Source organism: Etheostoma cragini, chromosome 6 (assembly GCF_013103735.1).
Source record: "Etheostoma cragini isolate CJK2018 chromosome 6, CSU_Ecrag_1.0, whole genome shotgun sequence".
NCBI classification, from domain to species: domain Eukaryota; kingdom Metazoa; phylum Chordata; class Actinopteri; order Perciformes; family Percidae; genus Etheostoma; species Etheostoma cragini.
Window position 1 is genome coordinate 10,470,907 of NC_048412.1, and position 19,577 is coordinate 10,490,483.

Consider the following 19,577-nt stretch of genomic DNA (forward strand, 5'->3'; position numbering starts at 1 on the left):
CGACTCATTTCTGATCTCCACAAACCAATGGGTGACGTCACTCATGCTCTGTCCATTTATATTAACGGTCTATGGTTCTACCAATCAGAGGCATTGCTGTGGGATTGTTCGGGATTGTGGGTAATGAAGTACTTATCCAAGAGCTTGCAAATAAAAGGCATTTTTCTCAAAACAAGGTTGGTGCTCCATGAACCTTTGGGGTCTATGTCATGTCGTAGCTGCTTTAAAATCTACCATCGACGATTACGATTTTTTGGCAAATACTCCAATTGTCAATGGAAAAATGTGATTGTATTTTTACTTCCGGAACCGGCTGCGGGCGGGACCGTTGAGCTCGCGCACAACCGGAGTTTTATGTGTCATCGAGTAAACGTGCCTATTTCAGAGCCCGTTCATATGAATTGCAGCATGGGCAACAGGAAAAAAATAGCAAAGCGTTCATGGGTGTGGGGTCATTTTGACATAATATCCCCGAATAAGGTAAAAGGCTACGTTTTATGGACTGTTATTATCAGTATTATTAGGCCTATTTATTATTATTATTAACGTCATTGCCATTTAGACAACATTATCTGCCTAACGAAGTAGCTAGCTAGCCAGCTAGATTAGCTAAATGCATTAATACGACCGGGCCACATCAAGGGGGATAAAATGAAGTAGGAAAAAAACTTTTTTAATTTTTTTTTTAATTTACTTAGCATTTTGAGAATAATGTCGAGATTAAAATTTAAATGACGAGAATAAGTTCAACTCTTTCATCACTTAGCTAGCTAGCTAACTAATCACATTAGAGCGACTGTCCGCCATGCCAACTAACATGATGTTGGCAACATCCTTGTGCCGCACTCGCTTAGCTCAACTCCTTCAGGATTAAACAGTTTGATAAATTGGCTTGTGTCTTGTGATACAACATATCGTCTCTGTGTTGCGCGTAGGTGTAACCGAAACCCTTGCAACTGTCCATTACAAGCTATTTCAGTCGCAGGAATGCGGCCACCTCTTCCAAGTTTGTGTTTCTCCTTCTGAGCAGACACAATCTCCTCAAATTCCTACTACCTATCACCATACTGACAGTGTGTTCATGCGCTAAAAGAGAAAGAATGTCCTGGTTATTAAAATCGATTCTGAAATATAATTTCTCAAAATCATATAGGCTTCCACAAGGCATTTTATAGAAGACTAGTTAAAGCTAGTAGTTTGGTTTATTCTCAAAAGTCCGACTTAATTCTTGAAATATAAAGACATTTTGACTTTATTCTCGAAATGGTATTTCAACTTGATTGTCGACATAACGACTTTATCCTCGAAATGCAAAATACATACAACAAATTCTCCTTAATCATTCCTCCCTGATGTGGCCCTAATGTCCCGTCGCAGTATGCCTATTAACTACCTAGTAAATCAGATCAAATTCACTATTCTAACAGGCTAGGTTTTTAGTTCAAAACAGTCACACTCGTTGCATTGTTTTAAGGCTCGGTGTTTACTGTGCTCACAAGAAATGGGATACAAGATGAGCTCTTCACTGCATAACCACCTCCGTATAAAACACGCAGGAGCAGCTGCAAAATCCAGTGCTCCACCCAGCGACAACAATCAAGGCAATGTTAATACCGGTCCTTCATTTGGTTAGTTTTATTTTGTTTCATTATTGTTATCATTATTGTACAATACACAGCCTACTAATCTTGTCTCACCCCACCAGGAAGGAACACACACCAAACTGGGCGAAAGGATACCATAGCAGTCCTCACTCCTTGCAGAAATCGCATTTATAGCCACCCTTTTATCACTTTATAAAATTTAAAATGTCACCTAATTCGAACACAATGCTCATTTACATACACCTGTATGTAATTCTTCGAAGCCTGTAGAAAGTGGCCTTGTTGCAGCATTATTTAGCCTAATTAAACATACTTACATTCAAATCCTGATCACAGTAGTTTCTATTATGATATTGTTATATTCAAACTAGGCTTTATATTTTTAATTCCGTCATGTTCATGTCATTTAATTCAAGTTCAGTCATGTCATACCACAAGCATGTGTCCATTCTGTTCTGTCTCTGCTGCATCTTTAGAATTCAAGACTTCCCATTGAAATAAAATGGGTTATTCATTTTCTTTATTGGACTTCATCTTTATTCTACCTAAATAGTTCACAATATGGATTCAACTAGTTGGATTATTATTCATCATTCATTTAATGAGCAATAAAATGAAAAATGACTTTTAATAAGTATGTTTAGTAAATGTGCTTATTAAAAAAAGAATATCCAGATATCAAAAGTCCAAACATATTTATAGTAGTTGATCAAGATATTAGCTGTAGCTCTAATATTAAACATTTCAATATTAATATTTCGATTCATGAATATTTTGGGAAATCTGTTTTGGGAAGTGAGAGAGAAACATGAGTATGGCATTAACAAGCAGCGGTTGGGCCAGGCAGAACATTAAAGTGTGCATAGTAGTGTAAGTAAAAATCTCACTTAACATGTCTACCTAATGTAAGGCTTTAAATGGTACTGTTCTGAAAATCCTACTTGGAGAAAGCAACAAACAATACTAAAGTTCATGGGCTCTCAAGTGGCTCAACTTGCTTTAATAATGCTTTTGGTCCCCTTTAGATGTTTTTTATCCTCTCTTCTAAGAATAGCTTTATTTTCTTTTTCCACTGTGTTTTTTTTTGTAGAGTTTGCCATTTATTGTATTCACTGTTATTGGTCTGTAGGTTTTTCTGTATTCATTGTATTGCCAAATAATTCCTGAATGGGCTGTTTTCACTTTAAAGGAGTCAAACCCTGTGCTTTGGCTGTTGAGGGAGCTGCAAAGATCAGTGACGTGACATCTGAAGAGGCCCCCGAGATCTGCACCGTAAAGACTCGCGAGTGTAAGCCCAACACTTGCATCACCTCAATAAAATCACTGTGACTGTGGTACACACTAGTTTAGTTTAATTTATATATATGCACCTTATTGTGCAAAATCCATGTTTTTTAGGCACAACATCTTAAATTCAGGCTAACATGGTTAGAGTCAATGACATGAGGTTCCTTTGTCACCATCATTTGAATAATTATTCATTTCTTTTTCTAGAGTCCAATTTATTAAAGTGGTCAGGCTGTACTCTAACATTAATACAAATTCCAACCAGTAGTTTTTGAGTCCACTGTGCTAGTCCTATTTTGTAAAATAGTTTTTCTTCTCCCACAATCCAAACCTTTATCAAATGTACAGTTTGAACTGTTGTATGTTTATACTTTTTGCGTTAAAAGAATTTTTTTCAGTGTCCTGGAACTGAGAAAGTGACATGCCAGCAGAAGTTTTTACCAAATTGGGATGTGGATAGCAGAGGTGGGGACTACTACTGTTTTTTATGTCAATGTCGTTGCAGTGTTGTTAAAGGCTCAGCTCCTGATGTGTGATATAGAGGAACTGCTGGACTGTTGTAGATCAGCAGGCCCCTCCAATCAGAGACGAGAGGTACGCAAAGAGGCAGAGGTGTAAATTGATACCATGTGGATATGATCATCACCACAATATATCACTAAAAGGGCGGCTATTATATAGCATTTTCAGGATTATTCTTGCACTTTGGGTTTGTACTAGAACATGTTTACATGCTTAAATGTTAAAAAATACTGCCCTTGTCTGCTGCACCTGTGTACACCCTATATGAGACGCCTGTCTCTTTAATCCCTCCTCCTGAAAAAGCCCAGTCTGCTCTGATTGGCCAGCGCGCCTCGTGGACTCTCCAGAGCGTCCTTTCTGGGTTTCGCTAGTTGAAGGTAGAGATACTGCAACGGAGTAAAGAGCAGGACTTTTTACCCTGGAAAATTATCCATAAAGGCTTCTAAACCAAATATTAGCCCCATATTATGTCCCAGCACTAAAGTTTGGGGAGAAATTGGAGAGTGGGGGCCCGAGGGCCAGAAACTACGCACTTCAGCTTTAACCAACCACTTTTATTTGTCCAGTCATAACCTTCTGCCTTTTGTAAGCTCAGTTGGTCATGTGGCTCCATGAGGTTTGCCTTCTTTCTTGTTTTCTGTCTTTCATCTTTCCCTCATTGACACTGCATCTCTTATGTCATTGGTTGACCATTTGTTTAATTTATTTTATCCTGTCTTTAAAAGAACATACTGAAGCAGATAGGACTAAAACATTCCTTTAATATTTGGGTCAGAAGTGGTCAGGCTATATGAGTTCCCTACAGGGGCATAGCAACATAGTTAATTAGCCCTCCCAGCGGCATCCTGAGATGTAAACTAAATTGCAATCAATGCAGTTTTTAGCTGACATACAGTACAAAGCTCCTTAACTATTTTACCATTTAATTGTTGCTGTGCACTCTAAACTGAGCCTCTCAGGTTTTTTTCCGTCAAAGTGATCAAGGGACAAACAGCTTTAAGCGTTAAATCCTCGTGACCTATTTTTTGAAGTACCAAAGTGGCCAGAAAAGACAACTTTTTCCAAAACCTTTCTTCAGAAAAGAGAGAAATATCATAGCTTTAAAGCCAGTTGATTAAAATAGTCTCCCATGCTCCATTGATTTCATCCATGCTTGTTGCTTTTTTTTTGCTGTGGCCCGGTTAGATGACGTTCCTAACCTCAGTCCGACCTAAAAAAGCACTGATTGGCTCAGCTTTATTTCCAACCGGAAAAACAGCCATTGATGAAAGGCCTTTAAATATCTCAACAAACAGGTGCTTATTCAGAGGCCTAGCAGAACACTAAGTTAGAATGGCAATGAGGACAATTTATAAATTCTTTCTTTCCGGAAGCGCATGCACGCACGCACGCACGCACGAACGCACGCACACACACACACACACACACACACCAATAGTAGACTCATAAACTGGATGGATGTGCAAATGACCTTGTTTTGTGTTCAGGCATAGCATGCACAGCGTGATCTAGTGTGCATGTTGTTGTTGTTGTGACAGATTCAGCGGGAGTGTCAGGCCAACATAGAGGAGGACGGAGAGACCTTGATCATAGAGGGCTTCAGGTTTGAGAGTGCGGTCAGCAGGGAGGACTGGCTGCTGGAAGAGGAGAATGCCAGGACGACACTTGAGTGATGGCTACCTTAGTGGTTTCATCACACAAAGTCAACAAGGCCAAAAGACTGGCAGAGGTAACCATGGCAGACAGAGAACCAACACATGACATGATTAAAAGTGATGGGAGGAAGGCCAACAACTGACGCTTAGCTTTTTACAACAGAGAGACAAAGCAGGATGACACCATGTTCTATAGAGGATATAAACAATTTTTCAGTTCCACTTCTAATTTTTCCTAAATGTAGGACATACTCTAAGTTACTTTACTTTACTTTAGTTACTTGCTTGTTTTCAGATCTTCAAGAACATAGTTTGACAGTTTTAAATGACCATATTTGGCACAACAATTAAGTCTGCCATTTCAGAATATTGTATTTATTTTGTATTTATGATAGTGCTACAGTGTAGAGAGGGAAAAATTATAAGTTAAAGTTAGAATGCCATTGTTTAGGCTAATGGTGAAGTCTTTGCATTATTTATTTCACTTCTGTTAGTCTTGTCCACCCCAGCTTAGTACATTTTGCAGTTTCAGCAGTGTGACCCGACTGGATCAGTAGCTCACTGACGTTCAATACATTCATGCTTTTTATTTCATTTAGCGTTTTTGCCTTTAACTATAGTGTGCGTCTCGCACACCCTGCATATCCAATATACAACAACACACACTGTGTAGGTTAGTCGGGGACGTAGGCTTTCTCTCTGATTACACAGAGCTGTTGGACTATTCAGTGTCCTTCTTGTTTGAACCCTATTGTAGATCATCTTGTTCCCTAATAGCACCTCCATTGCTCAACAGCAACATTTCACAGCCCACCATGCTTTTTATTGCAGTTGGCCTAGAGAAAAACAGTATGATAAATACATGTGAAAGTGCTACACTTGGGAATCTGAAGGTCTTTAAGAAATCTTATGATTGAATAATTTGAAGTGAAGACCTTTTAGAGTTCATAAAGTTCTCTGTATCGGAGGATGAATTTGACAGTACGGTCTCTCTGTCTAAAATAGGTTGCTCTTCCTCAGTCCACTGTCCTGATAGGTCAGATACTGTACATGATGTATTACATTACTCCCCTGCTGATTTTGTTGGTAAAACTGGTATAAAAACCTTAACTTGAATTTAAAATGAAGTTATAAACTTATGAGCATTGATTCACAGTAGTTGATGGCACATATTATATTCTAAATATTGTGATACTGTTAAATCAGCTCTAAATGGGAATAAAAGATTACTGGTCAAATTTGTTTTCTAATTGATTATTTACAGCATTTTTTCTATGTTCCAACCATAATTATAGCCAACTATTATTTCAAAGTTCTATTCTAGTGCAGTCTGCTGCAGAAATTCAATTATAGGAAATGACCATCTTATAAACGTTGACCTAATTGTGTCAAGGGAAGCCAAATGCAGTATCAGTGAGGACTGAGGAGTACTCATCAGCCCTTTTATTACCTTGTAAATCCCTCTACTGTATGATAAGGGGGAATGATGTGCTGCTATACCAAATAGTGAGTAAAGTCCCATTTTTTTAACTTCACACATCCAGTAGCATCAGTTTTAGAATCATTAGTTTATTGACTTATAATTAAATATGAACAAATTGTAAAATAAATCCTTGATGTGGTGAAACCAAGACATAAAGATGAATCAGTCTTGCCTCGCCATGCAACATCATGTTAAAAGTGAGAAAGTAGGCTGTTTGGTTCTGAAATGAACGAGACCCGCCAGTAGATTAACAAGTGTCAGGGCATCAGTGTAACCAATTAACAAACTCCCAATTAGAGTGTCTGCTGAGCGATTAAACACTGAAGTTTACCAAACATTAACATACTAAACAGACTAACATAATGTATGCAAATAAGGTCATTATTATGCATGTGCTAGTTCAGTGCCCAAATTAAGTGCTTGTTTGGAGCACTTTGAATGTGTTTGCTAGCATGAGCTCTATGGCAACATATTACAGAAATAATGGTCACTTGAAAAATAATACGTTTTACATTTGGCTGTAAGCTATAGTTGTTTCTAGATCACAAAGACAGCTTAAATTAAATTTAGTAATCATTCAAAGCTATAGCAAGACATCTCTTATTTCTAGAAATAGGGAAAGGGCTTAATAATGAATTGTTTGGAAATATATAATGCAAGGAAACACTCACGCTGTAATCAGGCCAAGTGGTAGAAAAGCATGTAATGACAGAAGTTGCAGATTGATTGTGTTGATTGTAATGTTTTTGCCCCAAAGTGCAGGATGAATTATTTATGTTACAGCCCATGCAATTAGACGTTGATGGGGAAAGACTGGACTAGGAAAACAAGACTACTTGCTGTGCTTTGGAAAGGATTAATCAGTCACTTGGGTCTTTTATCATTTGTGACAGTTTAAGGACTTTAACCCTCTTCAAACTGAGACGGACATTTATTCACCACAGCTTATAACAGAATGACGCTATTGTTATGGGTGGTATCCTTTGGTCCATTGATCTCATGCCTGTGTTTGATATAAACATCTGCTGTACGTAAATCAACATTGTTGGATCCGCGAGACTTGAAGCAACAGCAGATGCACGCTATGACCATTTTCAACCAGAAGAGGATGCTATTTCTTTGATATTTTACTCAGGCCTTGCTCCGGGAAAGTAGGCACTTAAGTGATTATAATGGATGACAATGAGACATTCAAAGGCATATGAAACTCATTGTAGAGAAGTAGAGTGGCTGAAGGTTGGACTCCTACAGAGTTGTCTTTCACTACCTTGTAAAAACTTGAGTTAGAACATTATAAAATTAGTAGGGAGTACAGACATGAAGAATAACTCACCTTTGTCTCTTGGCAAAGTAGAGTGTATTCCCCCGTTATTAATCACTGCTGAGACATGTATGTATGGTGGGGGTCACAGTATACCCTGTACGATCCTTTTCTCTGCAATTTAACACCCCATCAACTGCAACTGCACTGCTGCAGTTAAAGTTAGAATCAGTGATGCCAGCAGTACGGTCATATATCACACGGCTGTCTCCGAGTTGTTTCACACTGCTGAACTAAACTGCACCAACACAAATTACACCTACGGACATACCGCCAGTATTTCTCTCTCTGCATTTCAAAACACTGGGGATGTTTGACAGCCGTGGATTGCCATGATGTGGTGAAGTCTTATCACCTATCAATTGTGCATCAAGCTGCACTGGGAGGAAAGGTGTCATAAACTTTTGTTTATGGAGGTAGGGAGTTTTATTTTTATGCCTGGATTTCGACAAACACACTTTGCTAGAGCATATAATGTATCACACACTGTATGCTTTGTGCCCTGTGTGAGATGGTTGGTCTCAGAGCACTCTTTGCATGTAGAGTTAACAAGACCTCCATTGGCCAGAGCGTTCTTGGCAACCCACAGGGTGTTTTCATATTGTGCTTCAAAGCTGTTCTGAAGTAAAGTGCACTCGCCTGCTTACTGATTCATTACATACCCTGAAACTGTGCCATGTAATCAAGAACTGGCCTTCTTTAGACAACACAGAGGTCAGCCATATCCAAGGCCCCATGGATATGTGTTGGTACAACAGAGGGCATCCCTGTAGACTGAATGAGCATAGCTGCAGCAGGGCATCCAAGGCCCTCTCCTTGTTTTTTTCCTGAGCCAATTAGAGAGACATAGCATCTACTATAAAAGAAGAAGGAACAATGGCTTGTTCATTGCGTGTTTGAGTCCATTAGTAGATGTGTGTGTGTGTGTGTGTGTGTGTCTGTCTGTCTGTGTCTGTAGGCTATACTAATTATGCTTGCGTGTTTCTGTAGCTACAGTATATTAACATGTGGAGTGTGTGTTGAATAGCAATAAGAGAGAGAGTATTGTGTACAGCAGAAGAGAGGACACAAGAAAACGACTGCCTACATAGTATGACAGACAGCATATGGCTTCATCTGCTGTGGTTCAGTTAAGCCCCACACACAGACACAGACACACACAGACACACACACACACACACACACACACACACACACACACAGGAAATCACCAGAGAGGCAAATATAAATTAGGAAGACTTTCTGCATTTATGCGCCAAGGCACATACAATGCTTGTAATTAAAAAGTCACCGCTGTTGAGTGACAGTCTGGCTCATGCACAGATAGTTTGTGTCCTCGCTCCAACTTCTGTGAAACTTTTTGACAGGAAGTATGGTGATGATTTCACAGTGGGCTATAAACACTCCATCTATCCAAAGGACCTGGAGTCCATTAACCCCTACCTGCTGCTGTCTCGAGCTGTGCAGTGTGATGACTCTTCTTTTCCAACTAAGGAGTGAAAAGAGAGAGGTACGAGGATGTGTGTGTGTGTGTGCGTGTTTAGCAAAGCTAGCTAGCACCCCTGGCTTGGCCAGCCGGCTCCACCATATGGTCACATTTATCATGTATCTCGCTATTCATTAGGACTGCCCTTGCTGGCTGCAGAAGCACTGCTGGGGGCCTTAACCTCACCTCAGAAACACCATGGACAACTGACTGCAGTCCACTGTAATTTAGGTGGAAATGCTGCAAATATATATCTGGCTTAACATCATCAACCAAAGGTTATTTTGCCTCACAGGAGGCCCTGTTTTGCATCAGAGGAAAGGATGATTAAAATTCAGTTTGAATTCAATTATACATAATAATAATAATAATAATAATATAATAGCTTATTGCACAAATGTGTAATAGTGTTTTAAAGCTCTGGAAGGATGCAAAGATCAATTGTCTGCGGAGAGTCTCCCATAGTGTGCCATTCTCCCGCACTGTGTGACATATTTTTTTAGCTAAGCAAACATAATAACAGCTTATCAGTGAGATCAGGCCCATTGCGTGACTTCCCTTACTGAATGTAATGGTTTGGGAAAAATGCTCTTTCTTCTCTTTTTTTTCACAAAGAGATGTTGGCGTACAGCTAAGTGGATGTGTGTATTTACTTACCCATTAAACTTACTGTTACACACATCATTTCAACTTCTCATCGTGCTTGTTGACATTTTTTTCACAAAAGTCCAGTTTCTTCCAATATGTTTTTACATCTACAAGGAGTCCAAAATCTTCATTTATGCCAGACATGCATTATCATTAATGGTTACTAAACAGTATGGCATGAATGCTATGTTTTGGTCCTTAATGTTAATGCCCAGAGAGAGTTCCCTTTGTGAGGAAGGCATCACACACTTCTCTAGTTTAAAACATAACATTCCTTGTTATTGTTACAGAAAGAGAAGACATTTACATTTTAGACATGATGTATTAATGGATGGTTTCCTGTGTTAACTACAAATAGTGCTCTGATGAACATATCAGTCTTGTTCCCTGAGCTAACTGTGGCAGTGCAAAATAATTACCTGAGCGGGGGATTTTTGATCTGCTCTCTGTGCAGTGTGTCAGACTGTATTTACACGAACCGCATATTATCTTTGACTCTCTAATCTTGGCTGTGATCATTTTGTTAGAATTTGTAATTCTAGGCCTCCTGTTTAAAGACAGAAAAGTGGAATAGGGCTGAAAACTATATCCTAAAGTCTTTACCATCTGAACCAGAGAACAGAAAACACTAATCACTAATCCAATAAATTAAGTGGAATTTCTTTTGGTTGCTAGCTTTCTCTTTACCTTTTATGTTGGTAAACTCAAGATTGCTTTAAAAACGTGGTTGTAAGATAAGATAAGTTAAGCCTTTTATTGTCGAGGAGGAATTTGTCTTGGGCTTTTGTAAGAAACAAATGTCGAACTCAAACATAGCACAGATCTAATGTTTACTTGTTAAGCATCCATCTGCTGACATCCTGTCCTCACTGGTAAGATTTTTAAACTATACCATTAAAGTTTTTTTTTTCTAGTTTCATATGATAGCAGGAATTCTGGAGCAAAGCATTTCAAACACAAGAGACTGCTCAATAGGAAAAGTTGAAGTGAAATGTGAGGAAGTCTGGCAAATATACTCCATCGTGATATCATCGTTGTACAGATAATCACACCATGAGCCGTGCAGGAATATCTGCCGCAGTGGAGTGAAGAATCGAAAAACATTAAGCCTAGCTGAAGATCTAGATGGATGTGATCTGGAACGGGATTTCTGATGACCTCATTGGATGGACCCAAATGGACAGCTGGTTCTGATGAAATAGGAGGTGGAGTTGGATTGCAATGCAGATTTTAACCGTAACAAGATGATTGGCTAATAAAGTTGTGGTAAGATCTGATTGGTTTCAGTGAGTCTGCAAACTTAGTTTGAAGCAGGAAAGGAAAAAAATCAAAAAAACAGAGGTTGTTTTCTTTAGTATAGAGTGCACTACAATTACCTTTTGCTATTTTCTGTGTCTGAATTCTGAGTGTGAACATTGTTCATTAGTCCTCCTAATGTATTGACGTGCGCTACTTTCTACCAATGGATTTTTTTGGGGAAATTATACTAGTTGTGTGAGTTGTAATTGGTTATACGCAGATTTGCTTATACAGTGCCAGGGCAATAACTTACTGTCCATCAGTGTGGTCATGCATTCTCCTTGCCATCTGCTTTGGATACTAAATTAGGGACTTAGTATCAGAAGGACTTCAACTTGCTGCAGCTTGTGTTGGGACTGCGAGGCCAGCTGTTGTTTCAGTACGTCCCTGTTAAGCATCAAAACATCAAACGGTAAGCAGGACTTTACTGCCCAGAGAAAATCACAGACTGTTGTTGTGCCTGTCATTTTTATCTCAGGAAGAAGTCGCCGGATTTCTCTCCCACTCTGTGTAACACACTTGATTTTCTTTCATCCTGCCTGTCCGTCTTCCTCTGTCTCTTCTTGACGGTTTGACAGTGTGACAGCGAGGACGAGACGTCTCCAGTCTTGCGGAGAGATGTCAGCAGGAGTGAGATGTCTGTCTTAGCACCACTGATTGCTCTGTGTGAGGGTGTGTGTTCATACTTTTGCGAATTTGTTGCATGTGTGCGCATACTTTAGGTTTTCTAATGCGTTGAATATTGAATATGTTTCGGCGCATACTGTTGTTTATTTTGTGTGCATCTTTGCACTGTCACTGCAGATTTGTTTATTTTTTACAATACATCAGATTATTCAAAGCATATATATAAGCATCATAATGATAATTCTGGTAAGGCCGAGGTTTGTCCTGTTTGGAGCACCTTTATGAACAATGTCTCTGTAACAGTTTGGTTCTTGCAGCCATTCAAGCACATGAGGAAAAATCTCTTATAATTGACTGCACTGACAGCAAATGAGACTTTGTTTTTCTAGATTGTCTAAGGGACAACATTCATACAGCTTTAGATAAGGAAAAACCCAGATACACAAATTAATTATAATAAAAGTAGGGCTGGGCAATTTAACGCGTTATTATTGCGTTAACTAATTAATTAATTAACACCGACAATTACGCGTTAATGCAGTTTTTAGTATTTCTTTATTATTGTAAAAGTTTGTTGCTCACAGGCTTTGTAAATACTGCAAAGTTGAATTTTCTTATCACCTGAGTATTTCCAGTCTGAAATATCACTTTGACAGTTGACACCAGCAAATCATCAACAAAACACACAGTTAACTGCTACTTTATAAACGAAGTGCTAGTAATTTTTTGCAGAACAAATGTTACGGCACTTTTGTTCATATGGCAGAACATTTAAAACAAATTGCACTATATACACTACTTTTTAATTAATTATTTCATTTTGCGATTAATCGTGATTAATCGGGGAAATTATGCGATTAATCACGATTAAAATTCTTTATCGCTGCCCAGCTCTAAATAAAAGAATATTATATTATGAGATACTTTGAGCTAAATGGCTTACTTAACAGCATTTTAACACAGGTTGTTATTCCTACATAATACTAGTTGCTTACTGTGCAGTTACTGCCTTAAGTGCTTTTACCCTTCTTTTGGCTTGTGCAGATATCAATTACTGATTTGCATTTTAATGCATTGGAGAATGGAGAGAACTAAGGAAAGAATTATGATTGCTGTGAATTGTACTTGGGTGGCAGTAGCTCAGTCCGTAGGGAGTTGGGTTGGGAACTGGAGGGTCACCGGTTCAAGGACCAAAAGTACGCAGTGTGGATTGGTGGCTGGAGAGATGCCACTTCACCTCCGGGGCACAGCCAGGTGCCGTTGAGCAAGGCACCGTAGCCCCCCACCCGCTCAGGGCGCTGGTTCGGCTGTCAGCCCACTCACTCTGACATCTCTCCAATAGTGCATGTATAGATCCTGAGTGTGTGTGTGTGTGTGTGTAGTTCAGGACTGTGTGTAAACTAACCAAGTGTGGACACGGAGTGTAAATTGTAATTTCCCCATTGGGGATCAATAAACAGATTAAAATTAAAATTAAGCGGCTCTAATATAACTAGACTATATCCTAAACATACACTACATAAGACTACTTTAGAATCTTGTCTGTTGATGCAGATGTAAAAGTCTCGCTTCTTTCTAAAGGTTTTCCAGTTTTGTGGAGCTGTCAGCTGTCATGGGATGATGTGGACAGATTACAAGCATCAAAGTGTAAATGTTTTTTCTGTTCTGTTTCACATATACAGTATGTCTGTGTACCTCGTGTATTCAGTGACTTACATCTTTGGAAGATTAGTGTTTCATTATGCAAACTGCACTTTATACTGCACAGTGAGATGGGTTTTATTAATAGCTTAATTTAAATGTATTTTGTTAACAAGAAAGTTCAACAAAGCGCCACAGTTTGGACCAGACTTTTTCTTTATATATACAGTATATAATTAATATTGGTAAACAAGGCAGGCATTTAACCTAGCAGTCACTTTCATGAGGAAATAAAAAAAGTGTCCAGTCAGAGGCTGGAGTAACTGAAATGCTATTAAGTGAATTTATTTGCAAATAACTTTTCAGTGCAAAATGCTGGATGTGTTTCCACAGTGCGTACTTTGTACTCGTGGATAATAGCCCTCCTAGTTCAGAATCCACCTGGACAGGTTTGGTAGACTAGTGATGTCTATAAGCTGCTGGCACAAAGACATGTTAGGGCATATTAAAATCAGAATGAGAGGATGTGTGGACACAGATAATGATGAGAGTAAAACCATGACCTTGGTATAGTATTAATGACAGACAGATATGATCACATATAACATTTGATGACAAAAGAGGCCCTTATTACTGCAGGTAGGGGAAACCCTGTGACGGTGGTATCTGCATTCTGAAAATGATAAACTAATCAGATTTTATGTGTATGTGGTTGTGTGTGAAGGAGTTTTCAAGCGCAGTGGAATTTCCCTGATCCTTATGTTTCTATCTGTGGAATTACCCTTCAGGACACCTGATGCTTTATAGCATGTCTATAAAACACACACATACACACACACACTCACACACACGCAGCTGCAGTCAGAGGAAAAAAACATAATTTTTGCATGCAGTTATTCACCTAAATAGATTTCTAAATGCCACATTTATCCGCCCAAAAAGACATCTTGTATTACCAAAGTTTTACATGGACGCCAAGACAGTCTCTACTCTAGCTGCAACAGCCTGAAGTGTGTAAAGTAAGATGTAAACAGTAAACAATAAGTATCCCACATCATCTCCAGACTCCATCTGTAACTTGTTAACAAAATTAGACCATCAGGTATAAAACTGAAAATACAGCATCTCTGTTTGCTTCAAACACAAAATAAATCACCTGATTAATGCAACATTATCACAACGGCTCCCGACCATTTTTTACCGCAGAAAACTGCTCCCCCTCTGGCTTAAGATAATACAGTTAGCATCAAGAAATAAGATGTCTGTCCCAACTATTGTTATGGTTCGGAGTCGCAACGCTGGACACAACACTAATCAACTACAGCTGTCGTATCCACCTCTCTCTCGCCTGTACTACTGTAACTGACTGGGAAACCAAAGTTTTCCCAAACTTGCGATCTTAAAGAGGCCGGCGGGTCCGCTAACTCTTCGCCACCACTCGCCATACTTAGTGCTGCTATCTCTGACTCACTAAAACTGCATACCGTACATATGCGGAGCTCTGTGACATACAGCACGCCAATTAGAGCTAAGGAGGGGCTACAGATTAGGTGTCCTGAAGAACCCGCGTATCTAACAGTAGTTCTGCATTACATTAGTTCCGCATTACATTAATTAATTTTGCACGCAGGTTTTATTTATTTTAATACCGTGTATTCGCCATGTTAGTTTATGCACTGAATCGTGACTGTTTCGGTTCAATGCGGATATATGAACCGTTGCACCCCTATTGGGCACGGATTTTCTATATGGGACCCTAATCAAAGCCAGCTTCAGCTGTCCTGCCGGCACCCACACACAGAGAGACTGTGGACTGGAGTATGATGTTATTTTCCAGGCTGAGCTAATTGTCTCTGGGGCTCAGTTCTCCCTCTCTCTGGTTGCACTCGGACTCTGCTCTGTTACACGATGCAGCCGCGGGTCCCTGGGAAGGCTCTAATGAAGAGTTATGAGAAGCTGGATGCCTCTTGGCTGTGGAGAGAGGGATGGCGGGAGGACACAGAGAGATAGAATATGGGAGTGAAGCATAAGAGAGTAAAGGAGGGAGACAACATGCAGTGAGGCACAAAGATGGATGGAAGGAAAGAAAGCACGAGTGGCTATGTGAAGAAAAACCCAACACCCATGGAAGCTCCTGTAAGCCAAAAGTCTGTTACTGCAGTACGCTGCTCTGCCGCCATTACTGCCGTGCAACATACAGTGTGATTTGCCTTGCCAATAGGAAGAGACTGTATTTCTTTGGATGAAAGTGTGATGAAAATTAAGATTGTTTTAATGTAGCCTAAATGTTTTACATTGTCATCAGGGGAGATGGTTGGTTTTTGGAAACCGGAACATAACTGTTGCATTTGCATTTTTATATAACGTTTGGGGCTTAAGCCTGCTGGCCAGCATTACAGCTTTACTGTCCTCGGGAGTGAACATGAATTATCCTCTGATTGTACAAGTTTTTTTTTTTGTCGTCTCCCCCTTAAGGCCTGTCTGCATCCCTTTTTTAATTCTGTCCCTCTCTTTCTTTCATTATCTGATAAATATCCGCAACATAACATCTAAATATAGCGATTTCATTTTGTAAATGTTCAGACCCCCAAGCTTTCTCCCTGTCTTTTCTTGCTTCCTCTTTTCTGCCTTTTCCCTGTTTGTTTCTTTTTTCTAAAAAACAAAACCGTTGCAAGATTAAAAAAGCAATTCTCAGGATTTATTTAGTGTCTGTCAGTTTTTGAACCATTTGCTCAACATGTCCCTGCATATTCTCGGGATATTAATCAAGGTATTATCTCCAGGTTGTGTTTTTTAGTGACACCTTTTGCTGAAGAGAAATCCTATAAATGAGTGTGTAAATATGGCTTGTATGTTACGATCTTAATCCAAGTCCAGCAAGTTTTGAAATCCTTAAAGTAAGCAGTGTTGAATTCAATGGAAAATCACACCTGTGGAGTCTTCTTAAATTTTATGGCATTTATGGTATATTGCAAGTGCATTTAAACTAGTGCTGTCAGTTAAACGCGTTATTAACGGCATTAACGCAAACCTGCCTCTCCCTGCAATTATTTAGAAAAAGATGTCTATGTCTACGATTAATAGACATCAGTATTTTAATAATAGTTTGATTGCTTTTACCATTTGCTTAAATAAATTAAAAAACACCAAGAAATTGAGTCCACAGAGGTTATTTTCAGTGTTTCTTGCCAAATAACAAAAAGTGTATTGCTTTCCTGTATAGATGACAGAGCATCTTCAGCCATTTTGATTTGAGATGGGGGTTGACTGGGTCACGCCTTTGGAGGATAGAGGAGACTCTTTCAGTCCCCTTTCAGGGGAAAATCCTTTCTTTGACTTCCACTCTTCCCTCGGCCTTCACTCAAGTCTAAATGTCAGGCAGTCTGAGAGAGAGAGACACACACACACACAGAGAGATAGAGAGAGATGGAGAAAGAAAGCGAGAGGGAGACCTGCAGTCTGCCGGGAGAGAGCCATTGAAAGCATACATGATGACACCCCCCCCCCCCCCCCCCCCCCCCCCCCATTTCAGTCTGATGAGCTATTGAAAAGCAAGATGACATTTTGCAATAATACACCATATAGCTCTAGAGTTTAGTGAGATAAAATATTATTCATAAATAAGTGATGCCTGGCATTTATTGATGTTTGTGGCTAGAGTTGCTGTCAAATCGTTTTTTGGTTAGTTTTGTGAGAAAATACGCCGCACCTTGACAAAACGATGAACCATGACAGTGAGCTGTAATAATCAGCTGTACAACCACATTGTTGAGCACAACTAATGTATAGAGTCACAGTGAAAAGATGACAAGATTTAAAAAGCTTCTTTTGCATAATTATGAAAAATGATCGTGTGTGTGTGTGTGTGTGTGTGTGTTTGAGAGAGTGATTGAGGTTACAGAGCAGAATTCACTTCAGTTTCGTGTCCTAGTTACAGTGGAGATTCTGCAACATCAGCCTGCACACAAGACTGCAAAATCAGTTTTGTTCACTGCTGATGGGAAAAAATGATTTAGTTGACATGGTTTTTTCCAGGAGAGAGTGTTTGGAAAACTTCTGCATCTTGTACTCACTGCTGAGATATTTGTGTGCGTCTGTATGTGTGTGTGCGAACGTCAGGTGGAACACTAACAATACAGTGATTGGGGAAATCAGATTGGCTTTTTGGGAACGGCAGGCGAGATCATGCTATTATGCTTAATTTTTACTCTTTGCACCTCCCTCCCTCTGTCAGAAGAGGAGCGCATGTTATTTCCTTTTATGTCTCCAATTCTCTGTGAAGTCCCCATGAAGGGTAGTAGATTAGTGCCATTCTCATCCAGATAATTTTAACAGCTGCAGCAATGGTGCTGCTGCTGACATCTGAAGCCTCTTGTCTCCTGAGAGACACTCTGGCTGATGGTTGAATATCTGTCGCTTCAGATCAGCCCAGCTGGAGAAACACTAAACAGGCACATTTTTATCCGCTCGGGGCCCCCACGGATGTTCTAGTTACACAATGCTCGAGCTGCAGTATCAACGAAGTATTGACTGTTGCAGCTAAAGGAACAGAGATGACACTGAAGGGGCTTAAATCACATTTTGTGCAGAAAAGGGGAAAGAGAGTGCCTTTTTAAAGATGCCCTGCCACACTTATTTTATTACTTTGTGGTAATGTCTGAAGTTCTACCATGGACACTGTAATGATTTTTGTGGGAAAAAAGCCTTGGTTACCTTGTTTCAAGACATTCTTGTGTGGTATAGAAAGCCTGCAGGAAGACTCAGCTTGATTTGTGCCAGTTTTCATTTATATTCAACGAGCTAAGCTGCTTGACTCTGATTGGCTAACAGCTAGCCAATGAGAGCCTGGCTAGCAGCATCCATTACCCAACGTAAATGCATGAGTTCATGAATAGCTCAGGCAACATGACGTCACACTGACAAGCTTTTGTAACTGGCCTGATTTCTCGCTTGTTTCTTTTTTAGTGGCTAGAGCTGACAGAGGAGGTAGCAGTTAATTTTCACATTCACGACAACACAAACCCATAGGGACCTTACATATTTCAAAAAATGCAAGTCAAAACGGTATTGGGTGGCAGGGGACCTTTTGGCAGGGGAGCAAACATGCTGTTGGTTTGAATTGTCTAATCACGTTGTTTTTAAGGTTTGTGGATTTAATACCCTTTAGTTATCCTGTACTAATGAGCTATATAACTAATGTTATAGTTTTTATAGTAGTAAAAAGTTTTTTTTATAGTTTTTTAAATCTGCACAAAACCTGAGGTTTAAAATGTTATTGGTTTAAATAAATGCCAATAAACCAGAGCATGTTTTTCTCCCATCCCGGAATTCAGTGTGTACTAGCCAGACCCTCCTCCTCAGCGCTGTGGCGAAAGGTCTGGCAATGAAAGACTAGTGGATGAGATATTGGCAAATCTAAGACATCTAAGTACATTGACAAGTACTTGACAAACAAGATGGTTTCTGTCAATTTTAACGCTGGTGTTTGTTCATGTTTCTGATTGTTGAACTTTTTTTTTCATTAGTTATTCGATGCTATAAAGACTGGGTGAAACATCATAATTGACAGCTGACACTTGTCAAGCTCACAACCCTAACCCTCACGCATCTCTTGCACAGTGTTGGGACCAGCCTCGAGAGCCTTTCTTTGGGGCTCTGAACCCAGAGTCATGGGACAGTGTTGTGTTTCTAACGCCCCCCCTCCACTGTCAAAAGCACAAACACATTGTTTTGTTCAAAAACAATAAATGCTCACCATTGGGGGACAGCATTGCTCCACCTATGGCACGGAACCCCTCAGTAGGGTGACTAGCAAAGCGATTGCGCCACTGGCGGGCGTGCATGAAATCAAACTGGGTGCTCAAAACTAGTAAAAAAGGGTACAGACTCCAGTTCGCACATTTGCCTACCCTTGTTTCTCAAAAATAATACATTTACAAGTGGTAGGGAAGCGGCTTGCTTTCTCGATGCAGAGATCAGTTCTCTACTAGAGAAAGAAGCAGTT

General features: G+C 39.7%; 1 protein-coding gene across 6 annotated transcripts in view; it reads left to right on the forward strand.

Annotated features, from left to right (window-relative positions):
• LOC117946855 (RNA-binding motif, single-stranded-interacting protein 3-like) overlaps positions 1-19,577 on the forward strand; it is a 173,818-nt gene that overhangs the window by 1,693 nt on the left and 152,548 nt on the right. The window contains exons 1-5 of one of the 6 annotated variants that reach the window (XM_034875279.1): positions 370-480; positions 1,475-1,628; positions 2,794-2,892; positions 3,397-3,485; positions 4,952-5,142. In XM_034875279.1, the coding sequence (XP_034731170.1) occupies positions 5,086-5,142 (57 nt within the window). In that variant the 5' untranslated portion in view covers positions 370-480; positions 1,475-1,628; positions 2,794-2,892; positions 3,397-3,485; positions 4,952-5,085. Of the gene's footprint in view, positions 1-358; positions 481-1,474; positions 1,629-2,793; positions 2,893-3,396; positions 3,486-4,951; positions 5,143-19,577 lie in introns of those variants that run through there. The other 5 variants (XM_034875281.1, XM_034875280.1, XM_034875283.1 and 2 more) reach the window with 5 other exon arrangements.